Source organism: Salvelinus sp. IW2-2015, linkage group LG11 (genome assembly GCF_002910315.2).
Source record: "Salvelinus sp. IW2-2015 linkage group LG11, ASM291031v2, whole genome shotgun sequence".
NCBI lineage: Eukaryota > Metazoa > Chordata > Actinopteri > Salmoniformes > Salmonidae > Salvelinus > Salvelinus sp. IW2-2015.
In genome coordinates, this window is record NC_036851.1 from 47015282 (window position 1) to 47041290 (window position 26009).

General features: G+C 43.3%; 2 protein-coding genes across 2 annotated transcripts in view; one reads left to right on the forward strand and one right to left on the reverse strand.

Annotated features, from left to right (window-relative positions):
* The window catches only part of LOC111970758 (sodium/potassium/calcium exchanger 1-like), a 197565-nt gene that overhangs the window by 123561 nt on the left and 47995 nt on the right, over window positions 1–26009 (forward strand). The window lies entirely within an intron of this gene.
* LOC111970498 (acid-sensing ion channel 1-like) lies at window positions 279–16096 on the reverse strand. Its single transcript, XM_023997279.3, has 2 exons — window positions 15606–16096; window positions 279–605 (listed from the first exon to the last, which is right to left on the reverse strand). Exons 1-2 carry the CDS (start codon window positions 15971–15973, stop codon window positions 320–322), a joined length of 654 nt encoding a protein of 217 aa, XP_023853047.1. The 5' UTR covers window positions 15974–16096; the 3' UTR covers window positions 279–319.

Sequence of the window (26009 nt, forward strand, 5' to 3'; positions counted from 1 at the left end):
CCGATWTCCACTAGATAACACAGCCACAAAGTCAAAACAGCTTTCCCATTGTGACAACAGACGCCGCTCCGGCGGGAGAAAGCAATAAGCGAATATCCCAGTCAATCACAACACTGGCGGGTGAAACACGATCATTCCACTATTACTGCAGATAAATTATGGGCATTTTCTAAAATTACAATGCAAAAATTCAACAAACAAACAAACAAAAAACTACGCGTAGCACCTTTAAAACATTTGCAGTCTTTATTGTGACTTACCACAGTGAGGTCCTCAGCACTGCACTCCACCCTGCAGTAGTAGCATGACAGCAACTAGCTTAGCATCCCAGAGAAACGTATCTATGGGAGCCTATAACGCCAGTTATGCAGGTATGTATAGTCTTCACATGCACCATTGTCTCACTCACCACAGTGAAGTCCTCAGCGCTGCACTCCATCCCGCGGTAGTAGCATGACAGCAGCATGTCCTTGATGTCATGGCCCGTCCGGTCGTRGAACTCWCGCATGTTAAAGGGGCGGGGCTTGAAGTTGAGGAAGTCAGCTTTGATCTTCAGGGTCTCCAGAACGCTCTCCTCAACCAGGTGAGTGTCTCTGATCTCGTACCTGAGAAAGGAACAGAGAGGGAGAGTTATAGAATCTGTTAGAAATAGGACTAGAGGTTAGGGTTAGCGCTTAGGACACGGAGGAGGTCAGCTTTGGGTGGGTGTCCCATCTCATACCTGGACAGATCAGAGTGTTTAGGTCAGCCTCAACAATTTGCTAACCATACAGATCTTCTGTAACAACTCCTACATATATACAGACTGTTTCCAAAACCCCACTACTTTATTCATATTTTACATTTATAATCCCCAATGTGCTCTAAACCTGTCTGACGGTCTGTCTGCCTTTTGCACTGTGTTTTCTGATATGGGTCATTTAAAAAAAACTCTGAAGTCTCCCGGACTCTCCTGGAAGCCATGTCTGTTTTTTAAATTTTCAGAGGTGTCAATACGACAGAATTATTTATGTTAATGAACACTCAGGAGGCTTTTAAAAGAACATTCCCTTACTATACTTTCATACGTAGATTAGTTAAATCAGTGCTTTGAAGGAAACCCTTCGGGAGTCCTAGCGACCAAGGAGGGATGGACGGCTGTAGGTCTGCTGAGGAACAGTCAYGGTATGTAGCACGTGGGGTTTGTTCTGAAGAAAATATATACTTTCTATCTGACAGGGTAAAAACTGGAGAAAGAAGCATCTCAGATGAAGAGAGACTAGAGGGGGAATTCTTCTGTGACATGTGAACATGTCAATACAACACTCAAAGCCATGTGCTGTTAACTCACAGCATATTATCCTCTTATTAACTGCAATACCCTTTAAAAAAACACGTTCGTTCTGACCCCAACCGTACCGGCTGGGATATTTTATGGGATTCATTCGTCAGCTCAAAACTGTGGTGTTTAGTTAGGTGAAGTCAAGCAAAGGGAGCAGAAGGTCCCACACACACACACACACACACACACACGCACACACGCACGCACACACACACACACGCACAGCAATAGGAGGTTTCATCAAGGTGAGAATGTATCATCATTTAAGTCAGCATTCTTCTCAACAATCATTTTGATCACTCTACCAGGCAGTACAATTTAATTAATTGCAGTGAGAGTCCACTTTAGTGAAAGTAAGAGGATGTTGCTAGTGCAGTAATTGATGTCAAGTGGCCTTAGTAGCACACTCAGAGAATGGGAACAGTAACTACACCATTCAGATAGTGTTATATGCTTTGGGGTTTTGTTCAATTTCATTTTCAATTYCGAGGTTGGTTCTGTTTGGGTGTGGCTTGCCCTGATTGGAATCATCCTCATTGGTCAGGATGTGTTGCACCTGTCAACTCGTTAGTCAGTCATTAGTCACTGTACAGGTGTTACCGTATTTAGGSTCTAGTTGGCATGAGAGATGTTGGAAGAGCTAGACTTCTGTTTAACTCTCCCTCTTTAAGTTTGTGAACACAAAGCCTTTTATYTTGTCTCCCTGTTTGGTTTACTCCACATTTATTTTCACTCCCTAACCTAAGTTKGGGTGGGGGATTTCATTTCTTCTAGTTTATCTGTTATCAAGCAAATCTAGTGGGCACCCATGGTGTTAAGACCCTTCTCAKGTTTGCTTGGCTAGCATTCAGTAGRCCCCCRTGGATGAGCTTCAGAACCTGTTTTAAAAACACACCTGGTTTTGTTTTGGTTGTCAKTGATTCATTTGTTCTCTTTTCATGTCGAGCAGCAATTTTTTGTTGCTTATTGGGGGAATGTAACAGGTGCTATTTAAAAACAAAACACTTTACAAACCAGCTGGTATAATTGCACTGCTAAGCACACACTTTAAATACTTTTATTTTTGAATTCACTATTCTCAGGATCTATACAACATATTTCAGGAGTGCAGCACCAAAGGGTCTCCCGTCCCGATGTTTTGCAGAAACGATGGAGTTCCTGTAGAAAGACACATCCAGAAAGCTCCATCCATTTCCCTGGATATCCATCCATTTCCCTGTATCTCCATCCATTTCCCTGTATCTCCATCCATTTCCCTGTATCTCCATCCATTTCCCTGGATCTCCATTCATTTCCCTGTATCTCCATCCACTTCCATGTATCTCCATCAATTTCCCTGGATCTCCATCCATTTCCCTGTAAAGCTCCATCCATTTCCCTGGATCTCTATACATTTCCCTGGACCTCTATCAATTTCCCTGGATATCCATCCATTTCCATGGATCTCCATCCATTTCCCTGGATCTCTATACATTTCCCTGGATCTCCATCCATTTCCCTGTAAAGCTCCATCCATTTCCCTGGATCTCTATACATTTCCCTGGACCTCTATCAATTTCCATGGATCTCCATCAATTTCCCTGGATCTCCATCCATTTCCCTGGATCTCCATCCATTTCCCTGGATCTCCATCCATTTCCCTGGATCTCCATCCATTTTCCTGGATATCCATCCATTTCCATGGATCTCCATCCATTTCCCTGGATATCCATCCATTTCCCTGGATCTCCATCCATTTCCCTGGATATCCATCCATTTCCATGGATCTCCATCCATTTCCCTGGATCTCTATACATTTCCCTGGATCTCCATCCATTTCCCTGTAGAAAGCCCCATCCATTTCCATGGATCTCCAGAGGAGACTAAGTTTGTTTTCTCCAGGAGCAGTTTAGAGTCTGGAATTGTTTCCATTCATGTTGCGACAGTCAATGTTCACTAAGAGAAATCCGTCCAGGAACTGGGAATGGATCGTTAATGCTCCATTGCTGCTGGTAGATCCAGCCACTGAGTAGAGCTTGTTTCAAAGACAATTTTAGCGTTTCGACAAGGCACATCTGTACCAAAAGTGTCCCAAAAAAATCATCCAACCTATACTCCATTAACGGAGGCAGTTACAACGCGTGTGCTTAATGTTTACAAAGCAGCTGGTATAATTTTGGTACTAAACACACACGCACACGCACGCACGCACGCACGCACGCACGCACGCACGCACACACACACACACACTTCAATGTAATTAAATAAAGGTTAAATAAAAATAAAATTGTGGATACCACTGTCCACAAGCTACTCTAGGTATAACCGTAACCCAAGATCATTCCACCTTTCAAAGGTATCAGTATGAGGCCTGCCTGCCCTCCTGCCACTATCAACCCCCAACTCCTCTGTTCACACACACAGCTACTAATTAACCTTCATTAACACTTGCCTGGTATATGTGGTACCAAATGGGTTTGAACCAATGTGGGTCTCCTGCACACCAATTTACGGTGTTAGCCCACTGACCTAAAGCCTAGAAATGACCTTGCAGAGGTGACACCAGTGTTCTGGGGTCAGAAAAGGTTACTGATGGGAGAGAGCCTAGTTCACCGAACCACCTCCGTTACACGCACTACAACGTCACTTTGAAGTGGATGATTAGACGCATCAGATAAATCCATCACAGAAAGGTCAGACCTGTGCGGTCCTGCGCTCTATGCTACAGTACTATAGAGACGAGCTGTGTTTCACGTAGCCAGTGGAGGGCAGATAGTTAGCATCACAGAGTCTCGACAAGACACACACAGGTACTAATGAACCTTCATTAACACTAGCATCCCCACCCACCAGGTAGGCGGTCCATTTCAAAAGCCATGATAACAAAGCAATACACAATTAGTAAATACAAACATCCACATAAAAAGTGGCAAATGCCATTATACACTAAGAATTATCATACAGAATTGCGTATATTTGTGTTTAGATCCCGGCAGGAACAGAAAAACCAACAACGCCTCCTCAAGAAGACCGGTTAAAGTAAATAAGGAAGACAATTGTATGSCACTCAGGTGACAATTATATCACATGCAAAATCCACTGAGATATCATAAAARCAATTTTGTGGGTGAACTTCAATTATTTAAAACCACCGAAGTGAAAATAGATTTACGTGATTAAATGCAGAAAACATTTGAAAATGTTCTAATACAGAGTTTTAGAGAGTTTATCGGTTTCCTGTGTTCAAGAATTTAAATTGTGGAATCATTCCARCAAAGCAACATTATAAAAACATTATTTCAACAAAACAATCATGATGACAATGACTGAACGAACGCTCTCTCTCTAACACTGATCTAGTTTTAACTACTGTACCAGCGCTACGTTTTGAACAGTCTGAAGTCTTATTTCAGTCTTGTAATGGGGTGATTCATTCAGTTGTTCATGGGTTTCATTTGATGTTATTCAGACAGAGCATCAGTTACAGTTTGGTTACACTTCTTCTCCCTTCTATTTGTTTAGATTACAGTCATATTTCAGAGTAATAAAGTCATATTTCAGAGTAATAAAGTCATATTTCAGAGTAATAAAGTCATATTTCAGAGTAATAAAGTCATATTTCAGAGTAATCAAATCAAATTTTATTTGTCACATACACGTGGTTAGCAGATGTTAATGTGAGTGTAGTGAAATGCTTGTGCTTCTAGTTCCGACCATGCAGTAATAACCAACGAGTAATCTAACATAACAATTCCACAACTACTACCTTATACACAAAAGTGTAAAGGAATGAATAAGAATATGTACATAAAAATATATGAATGAGCGATGGCCGAACAGCATAGGCAAGATGCAGTAGATGGTATAGAGTACAGTATATACATGAGATGAGTAATGTAGGATATGTAAACATTATATAAAGTGGCATTGTTTAAAGTGGCTAGTGATACATTTATTACATACATTTTTTCATTATTAAAGTGGCTAGAGATTTGAGTCAGTATGTTGGCAGCAGCCACTCAATGTTAGTGATGGCTGTTTAACAGTCTGATGGCCTTGAGATAGAAGCTGTTTTTCAGTCTCTCGGTCCCCGCTTTGATGCACCTGTACTGACCTCGCCTTCTGGATGATAGCGGGGTGAACAGGCAGTGGCTTGGGTGGTTGTTGTCCTTGATGATCTTTTTGGCCTTCCTGTGACAACGGGTGGTGTAGGTGTCCTGGAGGGCAAGTAGTTTGCCCCCAGTGATGCGTTGTGCAGACCTCACAACCCTCTGGAGAGCCTTACGGTTGTGGGCGGAGCAGTTGCCGTACCAGGCGGTGATACAGCCCGACAGGATGCTCTCGATTGTGCATCTGTAAAAGTTTGTGAGTGTTTTTGGTGACAAGCCAAATTTCTTCAGCCTCCTGAGGTTGAAAAGGCGCTGTTGCGCCTTCTCCTTTGTTTTGTTGACATTGAGTGTGAGGTTATTTTCCTGACACCACACTCCGAGGGCCCTCACCTCCTCCCTGTAGGCCGTCTCGTCGTTGTTGGTAATCGAGCCTACCACTGTAGTGTCGTCTGCAAACTTGATGATTGAGTTGGAGGCGTGCATGGCCACGCAGTCATGGATGAACAGGGAGTACAGGAGAGGGCTGAGAACGCACCCTTGTGGGGCCCCAGTGTTGATGATCAGAGGGATGGAGATGTTGTTTCCTACACTCACCACCTGGGGGCGGCCCATCAGGAAGTCCAGGACCCAGTTACACAGGGCGGGGTCGAGACCCAGGGTCTCAAGCTTAATGACGAGTTTGGAGGGTACTATGGTGTTAAATGCAGAGCTGTAGTCGATGAACAGCATTCTTACATAGGTATTCCTCTTGTCCAGATGGGTTAGGGCAGTGTGCAGTGATTGCGATTGCGTCGTCTGTGGACCTATTGGGGCGGTAAGCAAATTGGAGTGGGTCTAGGGTGTCAGGTAGGGTGGAGGTGATATGGTCCTTGACTAGTCTCTCAAAGCACCTTATGATGACGGAAGTGAGTGCTACGGGACGATAGTCATTTAGCTCAGTTACCTTAGCTTTCTTGGGAACAGGAACAATGATGGCCCTCTTGAAGCATGTAGGAACAGCAGACTGGGATAAGGATTGATTGAATATGTCCGTAAACACACCAGCCAGCTGGTCTGCGCATGCGGCTAGGGATGCCGACGCGGCTAGGGATGCCGTCTGGGCCGGCAGCCTTGCGAGGGTTAACACGTTTAAATATTTCAGAGTAATAGTTATATTTCAGAGTAATAAAGTCATATTTCAGAGTAATCAGTTTGCACTACAGCATAACAGAGGATTATGTGAGAAGTCACATCATAGTTTAATCAAGTAATTACATATCATATACAGTATATCATATATAGAACCTAATTCAAGTGTAAGAGTGTGCGTATACCACTTAGGTTGCAAACAATGCAGCGAGTTGATCAATTCCTGTTGGTTCATTTACTGCAATTCTTAGAGATAACTTCAAAGTTCAGTTGTTATGAGCAAGGATGAAAATTAAGCTAGCCCGCTAGCCTGTGGCTAGTAAAACATAACGTGTCCAACTAGCCCACTGGCTATTGAAATGTTGTATTTGAAAATATTGCATKGCACAGATTTTGGACCCGGRCTACTAGAAATTACAGTCTACTAGCCTGGGTGGCCAGTGCCCAACATCCGTAAAGCTACAATATATAACTTTTCTAGGAAACATGACCAAATTCACATAGAAATGTGAGTTATAGATCTGTCGTTCTCATTGAAAGCAGGTCTAATAAGCGGTAGATCTGTTCTATGTGCRCTATTTCTATGATTCACGTTCCTAAGTWTCGTTTTTGCGTCTTTTACTTTCGGTTTTGTACACCAGCTTCAAACAACTGAAAATACAATATTTTTGGTTATGGAAAAGACATTTCACAGCAGTTTAAATAGTACAATGATTCTTTACAAAATGACTAGTAGTTTTGTCACATAAACTGACATTAGGCRAACTAATAGAAGTTTTAGCAAGCAGGAAATGTCAGYGTAATTTCTGCATAGTGCATCTTTAAGTTCCATCCCTGGTTCAGTGTTGCCAACTTAGCGACTTTGTCGCTATATTTAGCGAGTATTCAGACCCCTCTAGCGACACATTTTCAAAAAAGGGATTAGCGACAAATCTAGCGACTTTTTCTGGTGTTATTGGAGACTTTTGGAGACTCTGATGTGAAAGCACGTATTGTTCTTACTCTTCTCAACGAGCAGCGGATGCTGCCGTGGGCCCCACCCCCGTCCCAAAGCCCTCACAGGCGGCCCAGTCCTCGCGCAGCAGTCCCTCCCAGCTGCAGTCAGAGCAGGAGATGTTCACCCCTCCACGTCTAGAATGCAAATGAATCGCGCATGCGGGAAGCCGCCGCTGGCTGATCCCACCCTGGCTTACATTTAGGGTGGGATGTAAATGTAAAAAACTAAACTAAAAAAACTAAAAATTATATAAAAAATGTAATAAAAAACGAAGTAACTCTGACAGAGTGTCTCTTTTGGGTCACTTTTGCTGGTCCCAAGCCCGGATAAAGGAGGAGGGTTGGAATTGTGACATTAAAAAAAACAAGAATCGACAGAAGAAAGTTCATTTGTAGTTCTAAACATATTTAGGGTGTTTTTTACTCACTTTTTGTCTCTCCCACGACGTTATTCCTCTCTCCTACAGCGTCCATCACAATTACATGCACATGGCCAATTATGCCATGTGCATGGCAACACTGCCCTGGTTATGAGTCTGAATACAGTGACGTTTTCAGGGTCAAGTTCAACGTCAGACTATGAAATGGGAATCACTTCCCAGTCCTCAACAATCGCAGAAGGATAAGTCAGACATGGTCAGGGACCAATTAAAAAGCTTGGTTCTACAACTGTATACTTTTCAAGGAAATGCTACTTTAGCTTGATGTTATTTTCTATAAGCTACAGCAGTGTATTGGGTCACTGCACTACTGCTGTGAAACATATATATAAAATTCTACTCAATATACTCTTTAAACGAATTTCCTGTATCCCCCTCTCCCTCATACTAGAACGCAGTCTTGCTCTGTCCCTCTCGCACTGTAGCAATACATGCGCAACGGTTTCAGTTTCCTGGTAATTGGGGGACAGAGGAAGATCAGACCCTACTGGAGAAACTACTTTGAGAACACTGATGTGCTGATTTACGTCATCGACAGTGCAGACAGAAAAATATTTGTTTTGCTACTTTTTGCTACTGCTGTGACAGTAGTGAAACCACACAGGACAGGGGTATATAACAACCATATTGGCTACTAAACAGCCTACACTTCAAATTACATTGCACATTTTCATTTTTTTATTTTATTATGCATTTTGTACATACAGTAATAGGCAAAACAAACCCTAACAAACCACAGGCCTGGGATCATCAGCTACATTCAGCTGCAGGCCGATTTGTTCTTGAGCAGATGGTCGGGAGGCCGGAACATAATTACAAATCATTTCTAGACTACAAATTGACCGCAAGATATACAGATGTAATATTTGGCTAATAATAATTTAAAACCTTTAAAATGTGTATATGATCAGGTGTTTTTCTATTATGCGTGGGAATACTTGAGAATCGTTTTCCCAAATTAAAATCACTCGGAGAAGATGTCCTAGCGCTATACAGTCCAACAATAAAAAAATATATTTATTTATTAAAAAATTTGCTCAGAAAACTTGGGGGTCCAAATTAAACCACCACCAGTTGTCCAAGTAACCACCGCCATAGGCCAAGTAACGACCGAGAAAGTTTAGACATGGTTTACAACTTTACATTGTGGTTCAAATTTGAACATAGTTAAGATATGGCTCAACTGCTGYGCATACGGCCTCGCATCAATACCTTGTCACGGTTCATCTCCATAACTGCAAAACGCCTTTGTGCGATGTACTGTATTCCTAATTGAATTGTACCCAGTGTCCAACSAAGCGTCTTATAGCAACACAGAGCTGCCAGGAGAGCACTTAAGACCTTGTGTTGTTGCTCAGCAAGAGTTCAGCTAGAGTAGAGCTSGGACGATAACCCMAAATTACTGACACTGACAGTGCCCTCCTCTTACCSAAGCATTTTGCTTAGCTCAGTTACTTTCAGTGATTTTGCTACACAATGTTCCTGCAGATTTTTTTGTTTCTAAAACCATTTAATGGTCCACAGTAGTAGCCTATGCATTATGTTGATTCCTGCTATGAAAGCGTCTGCCTGTCCCTGTTTGTCAGTAGGCTGCTGTGTGAGTGGGCCACTCTTACTCCCTCTCCCCACTGTGAGCATGGAGGAGGGAGAGATGCATTCTGAGAAGCACAAGTATTATAACCATTGCTCAAAATGCTATTGCGGAACAAAGGCAGTTTTTTTAAAAGCCGCTACTGTTGTTTTTAGGGTTGTCCCCGACAAAAAATATCTGGGTCGACCAATCAATTGGTCAAAATGTTAAAACGTGTATTTTTCCATATAGACACACCCTATGTTTGAATAAAGTAAACTATATGTAGGCTACTGCTTTAAGCACTGTGATTAAAAATGAAGATATAAATTACTAAAGAGGGAGCCAGAGAACAAATATAACCAGAGGAAGAAAAGAAAAACGACCSGACCCTCCGTCTCCTCCCGCTGCCCACTGACCTTAGCAGATTCTCCCATTATGCTCCTGAAGTTGCCGGTAATAGGCTACACCAAAGGTGGTCAACCTTTTCCATTTGGAGTGCCAAGTGACTTCGTTTACATTTCAGGAAGAAAGAAAAAATTACTTTGAGAAGCTTCACAGTGACGGTGAGTTAAGACAATCAGAAATAGTATCAGATCCTCAATTGGACAAATGTATTAGTCTACATTTGCGCGCASGCCAGGTAGCCTAGGCCTACTTCTATGCGTAATCAGGTAMATGTCCGTACTCAAGATTGACAGGAGTGCCCCTTAGTTCCAGTGAAGGGAAATCTTAACACTACTACGAGATGGGTGTGGAAGAACTTGATTGGCCTGCACAGAGCCCTGACCTAAACCCCATCAAACACCTTCGAGATTAATTGGAACGCCAACTGCGAGCCAGGCCTAATCGACCAACATCAGTGCCACACCTCACTAATGCTCTTGTTGCTGAATGGAAGCAAGTCCACGGAKAAATGTTCAAACATCTAGTGSAAAGCCTTCCCAGAAGAGTGGAGGCTGTTATTGCAGCAAAGGGGGGACCAACTCCATATTAATGCCCATGATTTTGGAATGAGATGTTCAACGAGCAGGTGTACACATACTTTTGGTCATGTAGTGTATGTGTGGATTATTTTTATATTGCCTTGCCACTGCTCTACTCTCCCGAAAGCAATCACAGCTCTCTCTGTAAGTGGGGAGGGAGGAAGTTAAATTGGATTACAAGCCACAAGCACTTTAATTTTCAGACGCCGCTAACGGTTAGGATAGCTAGAGGAATGAAGGAGAGAGCATCTGCATGGTGTCTCTCTCTCTCTTTCTGTCCACCTCAGGAGAGGATGAGTAAATAGATACACAGTGCCTCGGAAAGTGTTCAGACCCCTTGACTTCTTCCGCATTTTGTTACGTTACAGCCTTATTCTACAATAGATTAAATAAATACAAATCCTCAGCGATCTACACACAATACCCCATAATGACATCACAATACCCCATACTGACATCGCAATACCCCATAATGACAAACCAAAAACAGGTTGTTAGACATCTTTGAGAATGTATTAAAAATAAAAAAGAGAAATACTTTATTTACATACAGTAAGTATTCAGACCCTTTGATATGAGACTCAATGTTGAGCTCAGGTGCATCCTGTTTCCATTGATCATCCTTGAGATGTTTCTACAACTTGATTGGAGTCCACCTGTGGTAAATGCAATTGATTGGACATGACTTGGAAAGGCACACACCTGTCTATATAAGGTCCCACAGTTGACAGTGCATGTCAGAGCAAACACCAAGCCATGAGGTCGAAGGAATTGTCTGTAGAGCGGGCTGTCATGTGCCTTTTACTGAGGAGTGGCTTCTGTCTGGCCACAACCATAAAGGCCTGATTGGTGGAGTGCTGCAGAGATGGTTGTCCTTCTGGAAGTTTCTCACATATCCATAGAAGCTCTAGGTCTCTGTCAGAGTGACCATCAGGTTCTTGGTCACCTCCCTGACCAAGGCCCTTCTCCCCCAATTGCTCAGTTTGGCCAGGCGACCAGCTCTAGGAAGAGTTTTGGTGTTTCCAAACGTCTTCAATTTAAGAATGATAGAAGCCACTGTGTTCTTGGGGACCTTCAATGCTGCAGAAATGTTTTGGCACCATTCCCCAGATCTGTGCCTCGACACAATCTTGTCTCTGCGCTTGGAGTTTGCCAAAAGGCACCTAAAGACACTCAGACCATGAGAAACTAAATTCTCTCCTCTGAYGAAACCAAGATTGAACAATTTGGCCTGAATACCAAGCGTCACGTCTGGAGGAAACCTGGCACCATCCCTACGGTGAAGCATGGTGGTGGCAGCATCATGCTATGGGGATGTTTTTCAGCGGCAGGTACTGGGAGACTAGTCAGAAAGATGAACGGAGCAAAGTACAGAGAGATCCTTGATGAGTACCTGCTCCAGAGAGCTCAGGACCTCAGACTGGGGCAAAGGTTCACCTTCCAACAGGACAACAACCCTAAGCACACAGCCAAGACAATGCAGGAGTGGCTTCGGGACAATTCTCTGAATGTCCTTGAGTGGCCCAGCCAGAGCCCCGACTTGAACCCGATCTGACATCTCTGGAGAGACCTGAAAATAGCTGTACAGCGACTGTCTCTTATACACATCTAGATGTGTATAAGAGACAGCTACAGTACTCATCTCATATGTATATACCGTACTCTATACCATCTACTGCATCTTGCCATGCCGTTCTGTACCACCACTCATTCATATATCTTTATGTACATATTCTTTATGCCTTTACACTTGTGTGTGTGTATAAGGTAGTAGTTGTGGAATTGTTAGGTTAGATTACTTGTTGGTTATTACTGCATTGTCGGAACTAGAAGCACAAGCATTTCGCTACACTCGCATTAACATCTGCTAACCATGTGTATGTGACTAATAAAATTTGATTTGATTTGAATCTGACAGAGCTTGAGAGTATCTGCAGCGAAGAATGGGAGAAACTCCCCAAATACAGATGTGCCAAGCTTGTAAAGTCTTACCCAACAATACTCAAGGCTGTAATCGCTTCCAAAGGTGCTTCAACCAAGTACTGAGTAAAGGGTCTGAATACTTATGTAAATGTGCTATTTTTCTTTACTTAAATGCACTGTAATTTAAGCTTTAAAACTGCAAAAGTTTTCTCTCTGCCAAAATGTGCAGAAATGCAGGATATTATCTTTAAAGCTACAACAACAAGACATTTCTCTGCCCCATGATGAAATGTGAAGAATTKCAGCRAAAACTGCTAAATGTTCTCTCCGATGCCAAGACGCCTTTAAACTGTTCCTGCAGGGCCTGAGACTTGGTTCATCCGGCCATGTACTGCCGAAGTCATATTAAAACCCCTTGTATGCTATGTATTATCTAACTCAAKTTGTGTTCTGATTATGACGGGTCCCTTATGAATTTTGAGAAAGTTTGAGAACCACTGGCCTAGACGACACCCGATTACATCAACCTGCTATGACAAAGAGCATAGACAAAACATACGCAGTCATCGAAACCTTGAGTCCTTTTTACAATCATATAGGCCTAATCATATTTGCATAGAATTAGGAAGCAAATTAGATGAGAAATGATTTGTGTCAGCAGAAGAATAGTCGATGACTCTAGCAGCACATGCCAGCTTCTATTATGGAAGCAGATCTATCTCCCATTAAATCATCCTCTAATTAGATTCACTATCAACTGGATTGAGTCCAATTGTTCTACACTGTGAAGCCTGACTTTAGACTCAAACCCTCTTTTTGAGGAGAACATTGAGTATGCTTTTACTGTAGGTCCAGGACTTGGATGAATCTGTGTCCAGGAAACCAGCCCAAAGGGATTCGACAGAGGGGTAGAACGTATTCTACTGAGACAGTACTGGAGCTCATCGCCCCATGTTGCTGCCTCAGCAAGTCAGACAGGCATCTAGCCTTCCATGGAGGAGGAGGAGGAAGGTCACAGCTGTTAGTTGACTGGGTATTTGATAGACAAATATAGGAGCGACACAATTAACGTTTTTGACACAGCATTCCCACCGAACTGACAGTCAGTTTCTTCTCTTGTCTTCTAAAGAGACCCCCTTACCCCCTCACACACACTGAATCCCTCTCTCTCTCTCACACACACACACACACACACACACACACACACTCCCCTCACACGCTCCCACTCAGAGCGTAACAGAAGGACTTGATGCGTCCACAGCCAAACAGTCCAGGGAGTTCAAGGGGAAACTCAGAGGAAGGGAGGTGTAGGGAGCCTGTTTTATTCAGCACAACAACACTGTGGCCMCGTTCCAAATGGCACCCKGTKTCCTATATAGTACACTACTTTTGWCCAAGGCCCATARGGCTTCATCGGGCTCTGCACTATGTAGGGAATAGGGTGGTATTTGGTGAGTAGCCTGTTGTTTCACAAACACCMCTAATTAAAGGTCTGGCATAAAGGCTTATTTATCACACAGCGTACCAGACATTGGTTAATTGCTTCTGCTTGTCATCCCTCCCTTGATGTGACTTTCTACACTGTCTCATCCCTCTTTTCTCTGGGCCTCTCTCTCTCTCTATCTCTCTCTCTCTCACCAGCTACATTAGAGGGGCCACTGCTCCTGTTCTCTGCTTACCTTTCTCATTTTATACACAACCACTTGGTTTTCATGTTTGTGCAGCAACAACGCTTGTTTTTCAGCACGTAATGAACTGACTGACGGGACTGGGAGGAGCTCTGTAAAACTGATGCAGACAGGGTTTTCTGGATCTAGTGCTAAACACGAGATGAGTTTTCTAAAGCAAAGAGGTTTCCTTCCTTGCTTAGGCCTCCCTTGAAGGATTGTATTATAGCTGAGATGTACAAACATCTGCGACCAAGCAATATAATACATTCAACATTTCTCCCAGGCTAGCAGTAATGTGAACATCGAGAGGTCACAGAGACAGAGAGAGATCACAGGGAGAGAAAAGAGATCACAGGGAGAGAAAAGAGATCACAGGGAGAGAGAGATCACAGCGAGAGAGAGAGAGAGACAGCGACAGAGACACAGACAGACAGACAGACAGGCAGACATGTGTAGTCTGCTACCACAGAGGTAGGTGTTCTAACAGGGCCTTAAGAAAAACAGCTGTGTGGATCAATACGCTAAAATACACATGAAGTGACTGACATACAGATCCAGCCGTATGGGACTACATCGCTGCCATACAGATTAATGGTTAAAACAGAGCCTGGCTCACATCACGTTTAGTAGCATAGAATGAGATTATTTCAGTACTTCTCCATCTGTATGTATCATGTCTTCTCTGCACTGTATCATCCACACATGATACATAGGGTGGGTATCATATGATTCACAGAGTGTATATTTGGCCTAATAATGGCTTCATTCAATCTTTATGCTCTCAATGTTTACAAGTCATGTAATACTTACGTATAACCAGTTTATTCATGTCTTATTTATGAAAGTTATCATAAAGAGTATAACCCTCTATTTCCTCAAACCCATTTCACCTGTGTTGCCTACGTGATCCATATCAGGGTTAGAAGTACAACAGGCTGTACAATGTCTTGCATGTCTCCACCATGTTGTTTGTGTACAGTAGCAGGATAGTGCCAGGCAGGTTAAGTTGATCARAATTGAACTAGTGTGCTCACTTCCAGATAACTTAAAATTTCTACAAAGTAGTGTACATTAGTTCCATTACTTGACCCTAAATATCAGTAGGGTTTTAACAGAAATCACGATGAAAACACTATGAAAACCGAATGGACATTACTAACTTGACAACTTTATACATTTCTTTGCCTTACTCTTTTGAACTATCTTGTGGGGAAAAGACCGAGGCTAGTATAAAACCTGAATATGTTTTGGATAAACATGAGAAGAACATGAACGGACAAGTAAGCGGCAGATAGACACAGCTAATGTTGCACAATGTGTGTGCCCAGTAAGTACCGGACAGGCATCCATGTCTCAAACCATGTTATGTCACATTATGAAAGCAGATGGTAGAAACTTCTAATGCAAATGATTGTACCTATGCAACCTCATGTAGACAAACAGTCACACACAAACAAACTAAACAACACTTATCCACACAAACCTTCCATTGAGTAGTGAAAGGAGCTCCCCTGCATGGTACAGATCGTTACGCGTCACCCTGCCGAAGCGAAAAGAGTTCAGGTTGCAGAAGGTGACAGCGGGGAATATCATCAGCGGGGTCGCTATCTCGTCCAGCTTGGTAACGTGGGGGTACTGGAAGTAGAACTGGACCCGGTCWACACACACCAACACCAGGAACCCCAGAGAAGCCAGGAAGAACAAGATCCACAGGCACCGCTTGACGCACATCCGTTCGTAGGTGAACAGGTGCGAGATGCCGTGCAGTGTGGACCTGCTGGCGAAAACTTCAATAGGCACCGGTCGCTTGAAGGAGTCCACCATCTCTTCTGACTCCGCTTTGAGATCCATGACGAGGCTATATGGTATCAGTGTGAAGGGGAAGAATGGGAAAGTACTAGCAGCGAAGGGAACGCTATTGACACTAGAGAAGGAAGGAGGGTACCAACTGTGAGTCTGTGAGTTCACGCCCTTCTACACATGGATTTCTATGTTCCTCATCCAGGCSGTATGAAATGTTGCGTCACTGGACCCCCAACAAAATAACACCATCTATCCAGGCTACCAGTACATTCTTCGGATTATTTGACAAGAAACTCTACTATTTCGTGCACAATTTCCCTTCAGACGGTCAATGTAATAACTCAAACATATGTCCAATATAGTCCCATATTTACGCGCATAGATAGATGCCAATATCTTCTCTCCCATATACTTCAGGAGCGATTCCCGCAACACAAGTTGGTGTCTCTTACAGGCTTGCAAAAGAAAAACTCCCAGCAAAACCACAGCAAGAACTGAATGTATTGGTGTCAGGAGATGGTTCACGAGCGGTTCAACCATATGCAATTGGAATACAACAAACGCTGTTTCTCGGGAGACGCTGCTGGTTATATGCCCATATAACACGCTGCGTTCTTTCCCACCGGCTCCCACTTGTACAAACCTCAAAAAAACATTGTCAATGAAGCCTGCTCTGGCCGTTTTAGTACAGATCATGCGGTTGCATCCTGTCAAATAGCGGAAACTGTACGAGAGACTGTCTTGTTACATTCCTGGTGAGAGCGGTCGCTTCGGTCAGGCATCAACCGCATACACGCTGCCTTGCACCCTCTCTCTCTTTAGAACGGCACCTACTACAACAATGCAATCATCATAAACTCCCCTTTTTTTTTACTGGGATAAGAGGAAACACGATTTAGGATGAAAAACGTCTGAATTAAATCACGCGTAGGCTAATAATCAGCTAAATGTGTAAATCCAATTCCAACACATTACGGGGTGAACCTCGGAAGCTGTCGACCGAAAACAGCGTTTCCCTGATCGATTAACTTGGATGTCCGAATAGGAGGAGAGCATGGAYAGGATGGCACGTGTTTTACATCGGGTGACGAAGTCGGTTGGAAAATACAGACATGTAAGACCCGCACGAGTCTCCGACTGATTCTTGCCTGTCCTTAACAACCACGGCAGCCTGTATCAAATTCACCAAAATGTGTGTGTGTTGTTTGTAAGCAACATTCATCAGCGGTAGAAAACAGGGACAGTGACGCCGAGGCAAGAACGTAGTGATGAGTCGTTCATTTTGAACAGTTCTTTTTGGTGAACCTTCGGGAACCGAATCGCATCGGTGAAAGAGCCGTTCATTTGGCCCCCTGATTTGCATACTGTTACTACTATTTATTTTCAGCTCAAAACAACGTTTTTCTGCAGATAAGTTATACAATAATTATCTAAAGAGGGTGAATCCTCACTGCAGAAACAATACATAGTGGGGAGAGCACGTCAATCTGGTTTACGCTCATTTTTTGCAGTGCAAAAAAATCCGTCGGCTTGTATTTCTCATTTGGCTAAGTAAAAATGTATTTGAACGCGCATTTCACGATCTGTGACAGTGGTAGCCTACCCTTTGGCCTATAAATTGGAGATAAAAGGAGAGAAAGTGTGTAAGGCTGTGTATGTACACCCTGAACGATGGTCTGAACAGTCTCAGAAACTGGTTTTTAGTGCTGATGTGAGCTAAACGAGGACTGGCTGCGGACAAAACTGTTACACATGTCAAAATAATACAATAGACTACCCACCAGCCTCGATCGGAAAAAGTGGTGTAAAGTACTTAAGTAAAAATATTTCAAGTACGACTTAAGTCGTTTTTTGGAGTATCAGGTACTTTACTATTTATATTTTTGACAGCTTTTACTTTTATTCCACTACATTCCTAAAGAAAATAATGTACTTTCTACTCCGTACATTTTCCCTGACACCCAAAAGTACTGAATTAATTAAAGGAATACAATTTTATTTTCGTGTCAAATCGCCATTTGGCAACCCATCCCTTACGGGATTAATTTACACATAAACAAACATTACAATGATTCACTATGGTAATTAAATGATCATTCTTCTTCCGGTGTTCTCTGCATTGCGCATCGCATAAAGAGTGAAACAAATCTATACATAATAGTAAATAAGGTCATCCAAAAATTAATTACATCCCTAGAGCAGTAACATAATATATATATATATAAACATACATACATACATACATACATACATACATACATACATACATACATACATACATACATACATACATACATACATACATACATACATACATACATACATACAATATACAGACAAATAAATACAGAAAATAAAGAAACAGAAGTCCCTTCAACCCAGTTGTCTCCCAGATTCATCTGGGAGACAAGCCTATTCACAATCTATATACACACATACCATTTACCACATAGAAGCTAAATATGTGTATTATTTAATTATAGGCAGCCCTTTTTCTTTTAGTCCAGGCTTTATCTAAATATTCTGCAAATAAATAAAAAACATTTCAATTTCTCCTCATCACTCAGCCACATAATGGCAGTACTAGTTACGTTATGAATGCTTAGCAGGACAGGAAAATGGTCTAATTCACACACTAATYAACAGAACATCCCTGGTCATCCCTACTGCGTCTGATCTGACAGACTCAATAAACATAAATGCTTTGTTTGTAAATTATGTCTTTGTTTGTAAATGAGTGTTGGAGTGTGCCCCTGTCTATCCATACATTTAAAAAAACAAGACATTTGCGCAGTCTGATTTGCTTAATATAAGGAATTTTAAATTACTTATACTTTTACTTTTAATACTTAAGTATATTTTAGCAAATACGTTTTTTTWWAAACTTTTACTCAAGTAGTATTTTACTGTGTAACTTTCACTTTTGTCATTTTCTATTAAGGTATCTTTACTTTTACTCAAGTATGACTTTTGGGTACTTTTTCCACYAGTGCTCGGCAACACCTAAGCCTAAGGAAACGGGGCCCAAATAATATATCTCATTCTGAAACCTTATCAATACTTTTTGATGAGATTGGAATGGAATGTAGCCTAACATCCAAATATTGAAGGGAAAGATGTGAAGAGGAGACAGGCTCCCCTATAGTGTTGCAGACTGTCAACGCAGTTAGAGAAACCTATTGCCACGAGCCAAGGGGACTCACCCATGAAATTGCTCATAATGCTCTATTATCCCCATTTGTTCTAGTATTGGCTGTGTGTGACTAGTATGTGTTGTAGTCATCTCTTATCTATATCATTTATCAACAGTATGTTGGTAACTTGAGCAGTGTTTTCAATCCAATACCATTATGAGAATTCTGTGTAGATGCAGCTATGTTGGAAATTAGTTCTGGAATTGTAGGATTCCAGAATGATGGTGTCTCTCAGTTCCAATAGGGAAATGCATTTTAGAATGTGTCGTTTCATTCATACAATCTGTTGGGAGAAACCATTTCTGTATTCAGTATATTCAAAATTATAGTCTACTCTGTGTGCATATTGCCTTTTGATAGAAAGGAGAGAGATAAAGACAACGTTGTTCGTGCTTCAGTAATGGCCGCTGCATTTCTCAATGAGCCCCGAAAGAAACATACTGAATGGTGAGTGCAGTTCACCTTTAAGAACTCCTTCACACACACACACACACACACACACACACACACACACACACACACACACACACACACACACAACACACACACAACACACACACCACACACACACACAACCACACACACACACACCACACACACACACACACCTCCTGTTTGAAAAATAATTCCTTCTTTCTATTACCAAAAATGTAGTTAGCACAAATGTGGACAGCTTTACCTTTTTTACTTCATCAAAATATTTCATTTTACTCCTAATATCAGATATAATCTAATTGTATTTGTCACATGCACCGAATACAACAGGTCTAGACCACACCGTGAAATGCTTACTTACAAGCCCTAAACCAAACAATGCAGTTTTTAGAAAATAGAGTTAAGAAAATATTTACTAAATAAACTAAAGTCAAAACCCACAAAAACGTAACACCATAAAATAACAATAACGAGGCTATATACAGGGGTACTGGTACAGAGTCAATGTGGAGGCTATATACAGGGGGTACTGGTACAGAGTCAATGTGGAGGCTATATACAGGGGGTACTGGTACAGAGTCAATGTGGAGGCTATATACAGGGGGTATCAGGTACAGAGTTCAATGTGGGAGGCTATATACAGGGGTACTGGTACAAGAGTCAATGTGGAGACTATATACAGGGGTACTGGTACAGAGTTCAATGTGGAGAGCTATATACAGGGGTACCGGTACTAGAGTCAATGTGGCTATATCAGGAGCTCGTACCAGTATTGTGGCTATATACAGGGGTACCGGTACAGAGTCAATGTGGAGGCTATATACAGGAGTACCGTACAGAGTCAATGTGGAGGCTATAATACAAGGGGGTACCGGTACTTGAGTCAATGTGGAGACTATATACAGGGGGTACCGGTACAGAGTCAATGTGGAGACTATATACAGGGGTACGGTACAGAGTCAATGGTGGAGGCTATATACAGGAGGTACCGGTAACAGAGTCCAATGTGGAGGCTATATAAGCGGGGTACCGGTATGAGTCAATGTGGAGACTATATACAGGGGGTACTGGTAACAGAGTCAATGTGGAGACTATATACAGGGGGTACCGTACAGAGTCAATGTGGAGGCTATATACAGGGGTACCGGTACCAAAGTCAATGTGGAGGCTATATACAGGGGTACCGGAGTCAATGTGGAGACTATATACAGGGGGTACGGGTACCAAGTCAAATGTGAGGCCTATATACAGGGGTACCGGTACTGAGTCAATGCTTCAGACGAGACGGATATATAATAGGCCGGAGTCACTGGTGAGAGAGCTTGATATATACAGGGGGTACCGGTAAGTGAGTCAATGTGGAGGCTATATACAGGGGGTACCGGGAGTGAATGTGGAGACTATATACAGGTGGGTATCAGTACCAGATGTCAGTCGAGCAATGTGAGGCTATATACAGGGGGTACCTCGTGGACTGGCATCAGGGCTCATGGATGTGGAGGACTATATACAGGGGGTACCGGTACAGAGAGTCAATGTGGAGGCTATATACAGGGGGTACCGGTAACAACGAGTCAATGTGAGGACTATATAAGGGGTACCGGTAGCAGAGTCGAATTGTGGAGCTATAACAATACAGGGGGTACCGTAGCAGAGTCAGATGTGGAGACGATATAGCCACGGGAGTACCGGTACAAAGTTGAAGGATCATGAGACGTGGAGACTCGATAAGTACAGCGGGGTACGCAGGTAGCAATGAGGAGTCAATGTAGTGAGGCCGTATAATAACAGGGTACCTGGTAGGATGAGAGTCAGAATAGTGGAGGTCTTATTACTAACTATGGGGTGTAGTCCGGTACAATGAGCAGATGAGAGTTTGCTATAAGGTATCAGCGGGTGGAATACTCCGGCTTACTAGGAGTCAGTCGCTGGAGGCTATAATATTCAGTTTGGAGGAGTCTGGTAAGCAGGGAGTTCAAATGTCGGTAGAGCTATATGGACAGGGCGTTCCGGATACAGAGTCAAATATAGTGAGATATAAGGTACCAGGAGGGGTTGACCCAGTGGATACATGCAGAGTCCAATGGTGGAGGCTATATACAGGGGTAACCAGGTACAAGAGGTCAAATATGTGGCATGAACTATTATTTACACGAGGGGTACTGTTGGTAGCATATGAGTCATGTGAGGGCTTATGTATACAGAGGGGTAAGCTGGGTAACAGGCACTACTCTATAGGAGTCATGTGGAGAAGGCTAATATACAGGGGGACATGGATAGAGAGTCAAAATGTGGAGGATATGGACAATAGCATAGGGGGTTACTGGTAAACAAGAAGTCATTACGTTGGACCGGCCTATATAACAATAGGGGTACGACCGATCGGTACCAGGTCGAGTCTCAAAGTGTGGAGAAGACTATAATGATTCAAGGGGTACCTGGTACATGATGCTCAATGTGAAGAGCTATATAACAGGGGGTACGCCGGTACCTGACGCGCGCACAGCCATACAGAGAGGTGCACGATGTAACTGATGTGTGATGTCAAATAGATGTTGAATGTGGGGCCTGTTCTCGGCCCCTCCGTTTCCTGTAGGTGCTTTATTATGATCACGTTGCAGTTCCTTTGTCTTACTGATGTTGAGGGAAAAAGAAAGGTAGGTTGTTCTTTGGTCGTCCTGGCAACCACACTGCCAGGTCTCTCTGATCTTCTTCCTCTATTAGGCTGTCGTCAACTGCGTGTGACGGTGATCAGGCCTAACCACTGTAAGTGTCCTCAGCAAACTTATTGATGGTGTTGGAGTCATTCCTGGCCATGCAGTCGTGGGGAACAGGAAGTACAGGAGGGACTAAGCAACCACACTGAAGGGCCCCCATCGTTAAGTGAATCAGCTGCGGCAGATGTGTTTTGTCTACCCTCACAACCTGGGGGCGGCCCGTCAGGAGTCCAGAATTCAGTCTGCAGAGGAGGTGTTTATCCAGGGTCCTGAGCTTCGTGATGAGCTTTGAGGGACTATGGTGTTGAACGCTGAGCTGTAAGTCAATGAACAGCATTCTCACATAGGTGTTCCCTATTATCCAGGTGTGAAAGGGCAGTGGTGGAGTGCAATAAGAGATTGCATCATCTGTGGATCTGTTGGTGCGCTGTGTAATTGTAGTCCAGGGTTTCCGGGATGATGGTGTTGATGTGAGCAGCCATACCTTTAAAGCATTTCATGGCTACAGATGTGAGTGCTACGGTCGGTTTAGTCATTTAGATCAGATGGTTACTGCTGTTCGTTTTATAACCATTGACATGACGATGTGAGTGGAGCAAAGAGCTACAATCTTAAAGCAAATACTTATGTTGAATTTGAAAAAGAAATACTGTTCGTAAATCAACGCTTTAACTTTTTTCTAAAAACCGTTGTAATTGGTTCAATTATTGCTGAAATAAACGAATGGCAAACACTTGACAGCCAACCACATATTGTGTTAACAACAAACCCCGTATATGGAGCTGGTTCGTCACAAGTGGACAGAATGTATTTGAACGATGTATAACTCCACTTATCTGGAATAAGATATGAGGATATAAGGTTCCTATTTCAAGTCCTTGGTCCCTTCTTCTAAATATGAAAATTAGTCTTGGAAAGAAATACTGGGCTGAGAAATACAAACAAATTAGTCAAAAGTCGAAAGTCCTCCAATCTTTCCTGTTCAGCATATCTACAGGGAACCTAAGGTGGGCATTAGACTAATAGTCCATCTGTCCAGGTATAGGCAAGCAACCTCTGACAACTGTGTGTGTGTTGTGGTGGTGTGTGTGTGTGGTGTGTGTGTGTGTGTGTGTGTGGTGTGTGTGTGGTTGTGTGTGTGTGTGTGTGTGTGGTTGTGTGTGTGTGTGTGTGTGTGTGTGTGTGTTGTGATAGGTGTGATTGTGTACCGAAGACAAACAGTTGTTTGAAGCAGGTGTAGGCTCCACAGTTTATTAAATCAAATGGGAGGTTAGTGGGACAGCTTAGCAACAACATAGGTCAAGAGTGCCTGAAGCCTGAAGAGAAAGGTACGAGCTGGCTTGATAGAGAGAGGTAACAACCTGGCTGATAGAGGTGATAGAGATGCGTACGACCTGGTGTAGAGAGCGAGGTACGACCTGGTCTGATAGAGAGAAGGTACGACCTAGCTGTAGAGGTAGTCTCCCTATAGGTAGACGAACGCTGATAGTTCACTCTGCTTAGGAGGAGCAGTTACGACCTGGCTGTAGAGAGGTACGCTGGGCTGATAGAAGAGGTACGACCTGGCTGATAGAGGTGTACGACCTGGCTGTGTAAGAGAGATAGATTCCCCTGCTGAGACGAGACATCCGTGCGCTGTAGCGAGAGAGTACGACCTGGCTGTAGGTACTGATGTAGAGTACGGCCTGGCTGTGAGATGAGTAGGCCTTATACGAGAGGACCTGGCTGAAGAGGGTACGACCTGGCTGTAGGTCTTGAGGAGGTACTGACCTTCGGCTTGTCATGATAGAGACTGGCTGTAGAGCGACCTAGGTGTAGAGAGTAGTAGTATGCTGAGAGAGTAGTAACGACCTGCTGTAGGACGAGGTACAGGCCTGGATTGTAAGAGAGAGGTTAAACGACTTGGTGATAAGAGAGAGCGACGGTTAACGACAACTCGTGTTGTACGTAGAAGTGAGGGGTATAGGAGATCTCGGGTGCTGTAAGAAGAGGTACGACCTGGCTGTAGATAGAGGTACGACCTGGTGTAGAGAGAGGTACGAAACTGGCTGTTAGAGAGAGTTACGACCTGGCTGTAGAGAGAGGTACGACCTGGCTGTAGAGAGAGGTACGAACTGGCTGTAGATAGAAGGTACGACCTGGCTGTAGAGAGAGGTACGATCCTGGCTGTAGAGAGAGGTACGACCCTGGCATTTGTAAGAGAGAGGTACGACCATGGCTGTAGAGAGAGGTACGACCTGGCTGTATAGAGAGGACGACCTTGGCGTAAGTGAGAGGTACGATCTGGCTGTAGAGAGAAGGTTACAGGAGGTGCTAGACTGACTGACTACACAGAGAACTGGACTATAGAAGGCTAGAGTCTGAAACTGGATACACAGACTGCACTAACCAGAAAGGCCTAGAGTCTGTCTATTCATCCTCTCCTGGCAGGCTGCACAGGTCCCAAGGGAAGTTTTGGCAACACCATAAGCCCTTCTCTCTCTCTTTCTCTCTCTCTCTCTTCTCTCTCTTTTCTCTCTCTCTCTCTCTCTCTCTCCTCTCTGTCTTTCTCTCTCATTATATCTTCTCTCTGCCTATCTCTCTCTCTTCTCTCTCTCTCTTCCTGTCTCCTCTCTCCTCTCTCTTCTCTGCCCTCGTCTCTTCTCTCTCTCTTCCTCTCTCTTCTCTTCTTTCTCTCATTATCTCTGTCCTCTCTGTCTCTCTCTTCTCTCATCTCTCCTTTCTCTCCTCTCTCTTTCTGCCCATCTTTTTCTCTCTGTCTTCTCTCTCTGCCCTATCTCTCTCACTCTGCCCCTCTCTCTCTTTTTCTTCCTGCTCTGTCACTCCTTATTTATTTCTCCTAAACACTCAACTCGGCGATCTCTCTCTCTCTTCTCTTTCTGACCGTGGTGAAGGCAAAACCGGCAACGCATATCCTGGCAGAAAATGATCCCTGAAGTCAAACGCTATGCCTGTGCTCAAACTCCCATCACAATTTGAAACCATCCATGCCATTGCCACTCTGGCTTCACAATGTCATCCCCAATGAAATAGTGAAAACACAAGTGGTTCTGCTCGCATGCCCAAGGTATCAGCAACAAGACGGATTAAACAGGAACAGACTATACCTCAGAAATAACCATGACACTTTTCAAGCTCCCTGTCAATGACTTGCGTGTCTTTTGTCGTGGAAAATCATTTCAATACAACGCTTATCAGAACTTGTAAAATCCAAAACATGCTTTTTATTACAATTGTATAGCACAACTGGCATGTCCGCGGAACACACCCCTCTCACGAAGTCAGTCCTGTTATATTTAATACCCACAAGGGGTTACCATATGTCCCGTCGCGGCCTATGAAAGTCATTCACGGCACCATCTGCCTTCAAATCATGTTTATAATGGTGGCCGGACCTCTAATCCCAGTAGTGTCCAACAGACCCCATGCCCCTTCCCTTCACACACTAAATCAATGGCAACTCTTTTGTTCTAAGTCTCCCCCATCCTTAGTGTGTCACTGCTCAGGCGCCCTCTCTGGTATGGTGTGCCCTCCAGTGGAAATGGCAGAACCACAAGTCCAGTGGTGTCCAACTGTTTTCATGTGCCCATGTGTCTGGACAGTCCCGTCAGCAAACAATGGAGAAAACAAGAGGGCCAGAAACGTCCCTAGTAATATCTCCATTACCACAGTACTCATGATCAACGTGAACATGTGGCTCGCACTATTAATGTTCAGCTGTCTATGTTACTACTACAA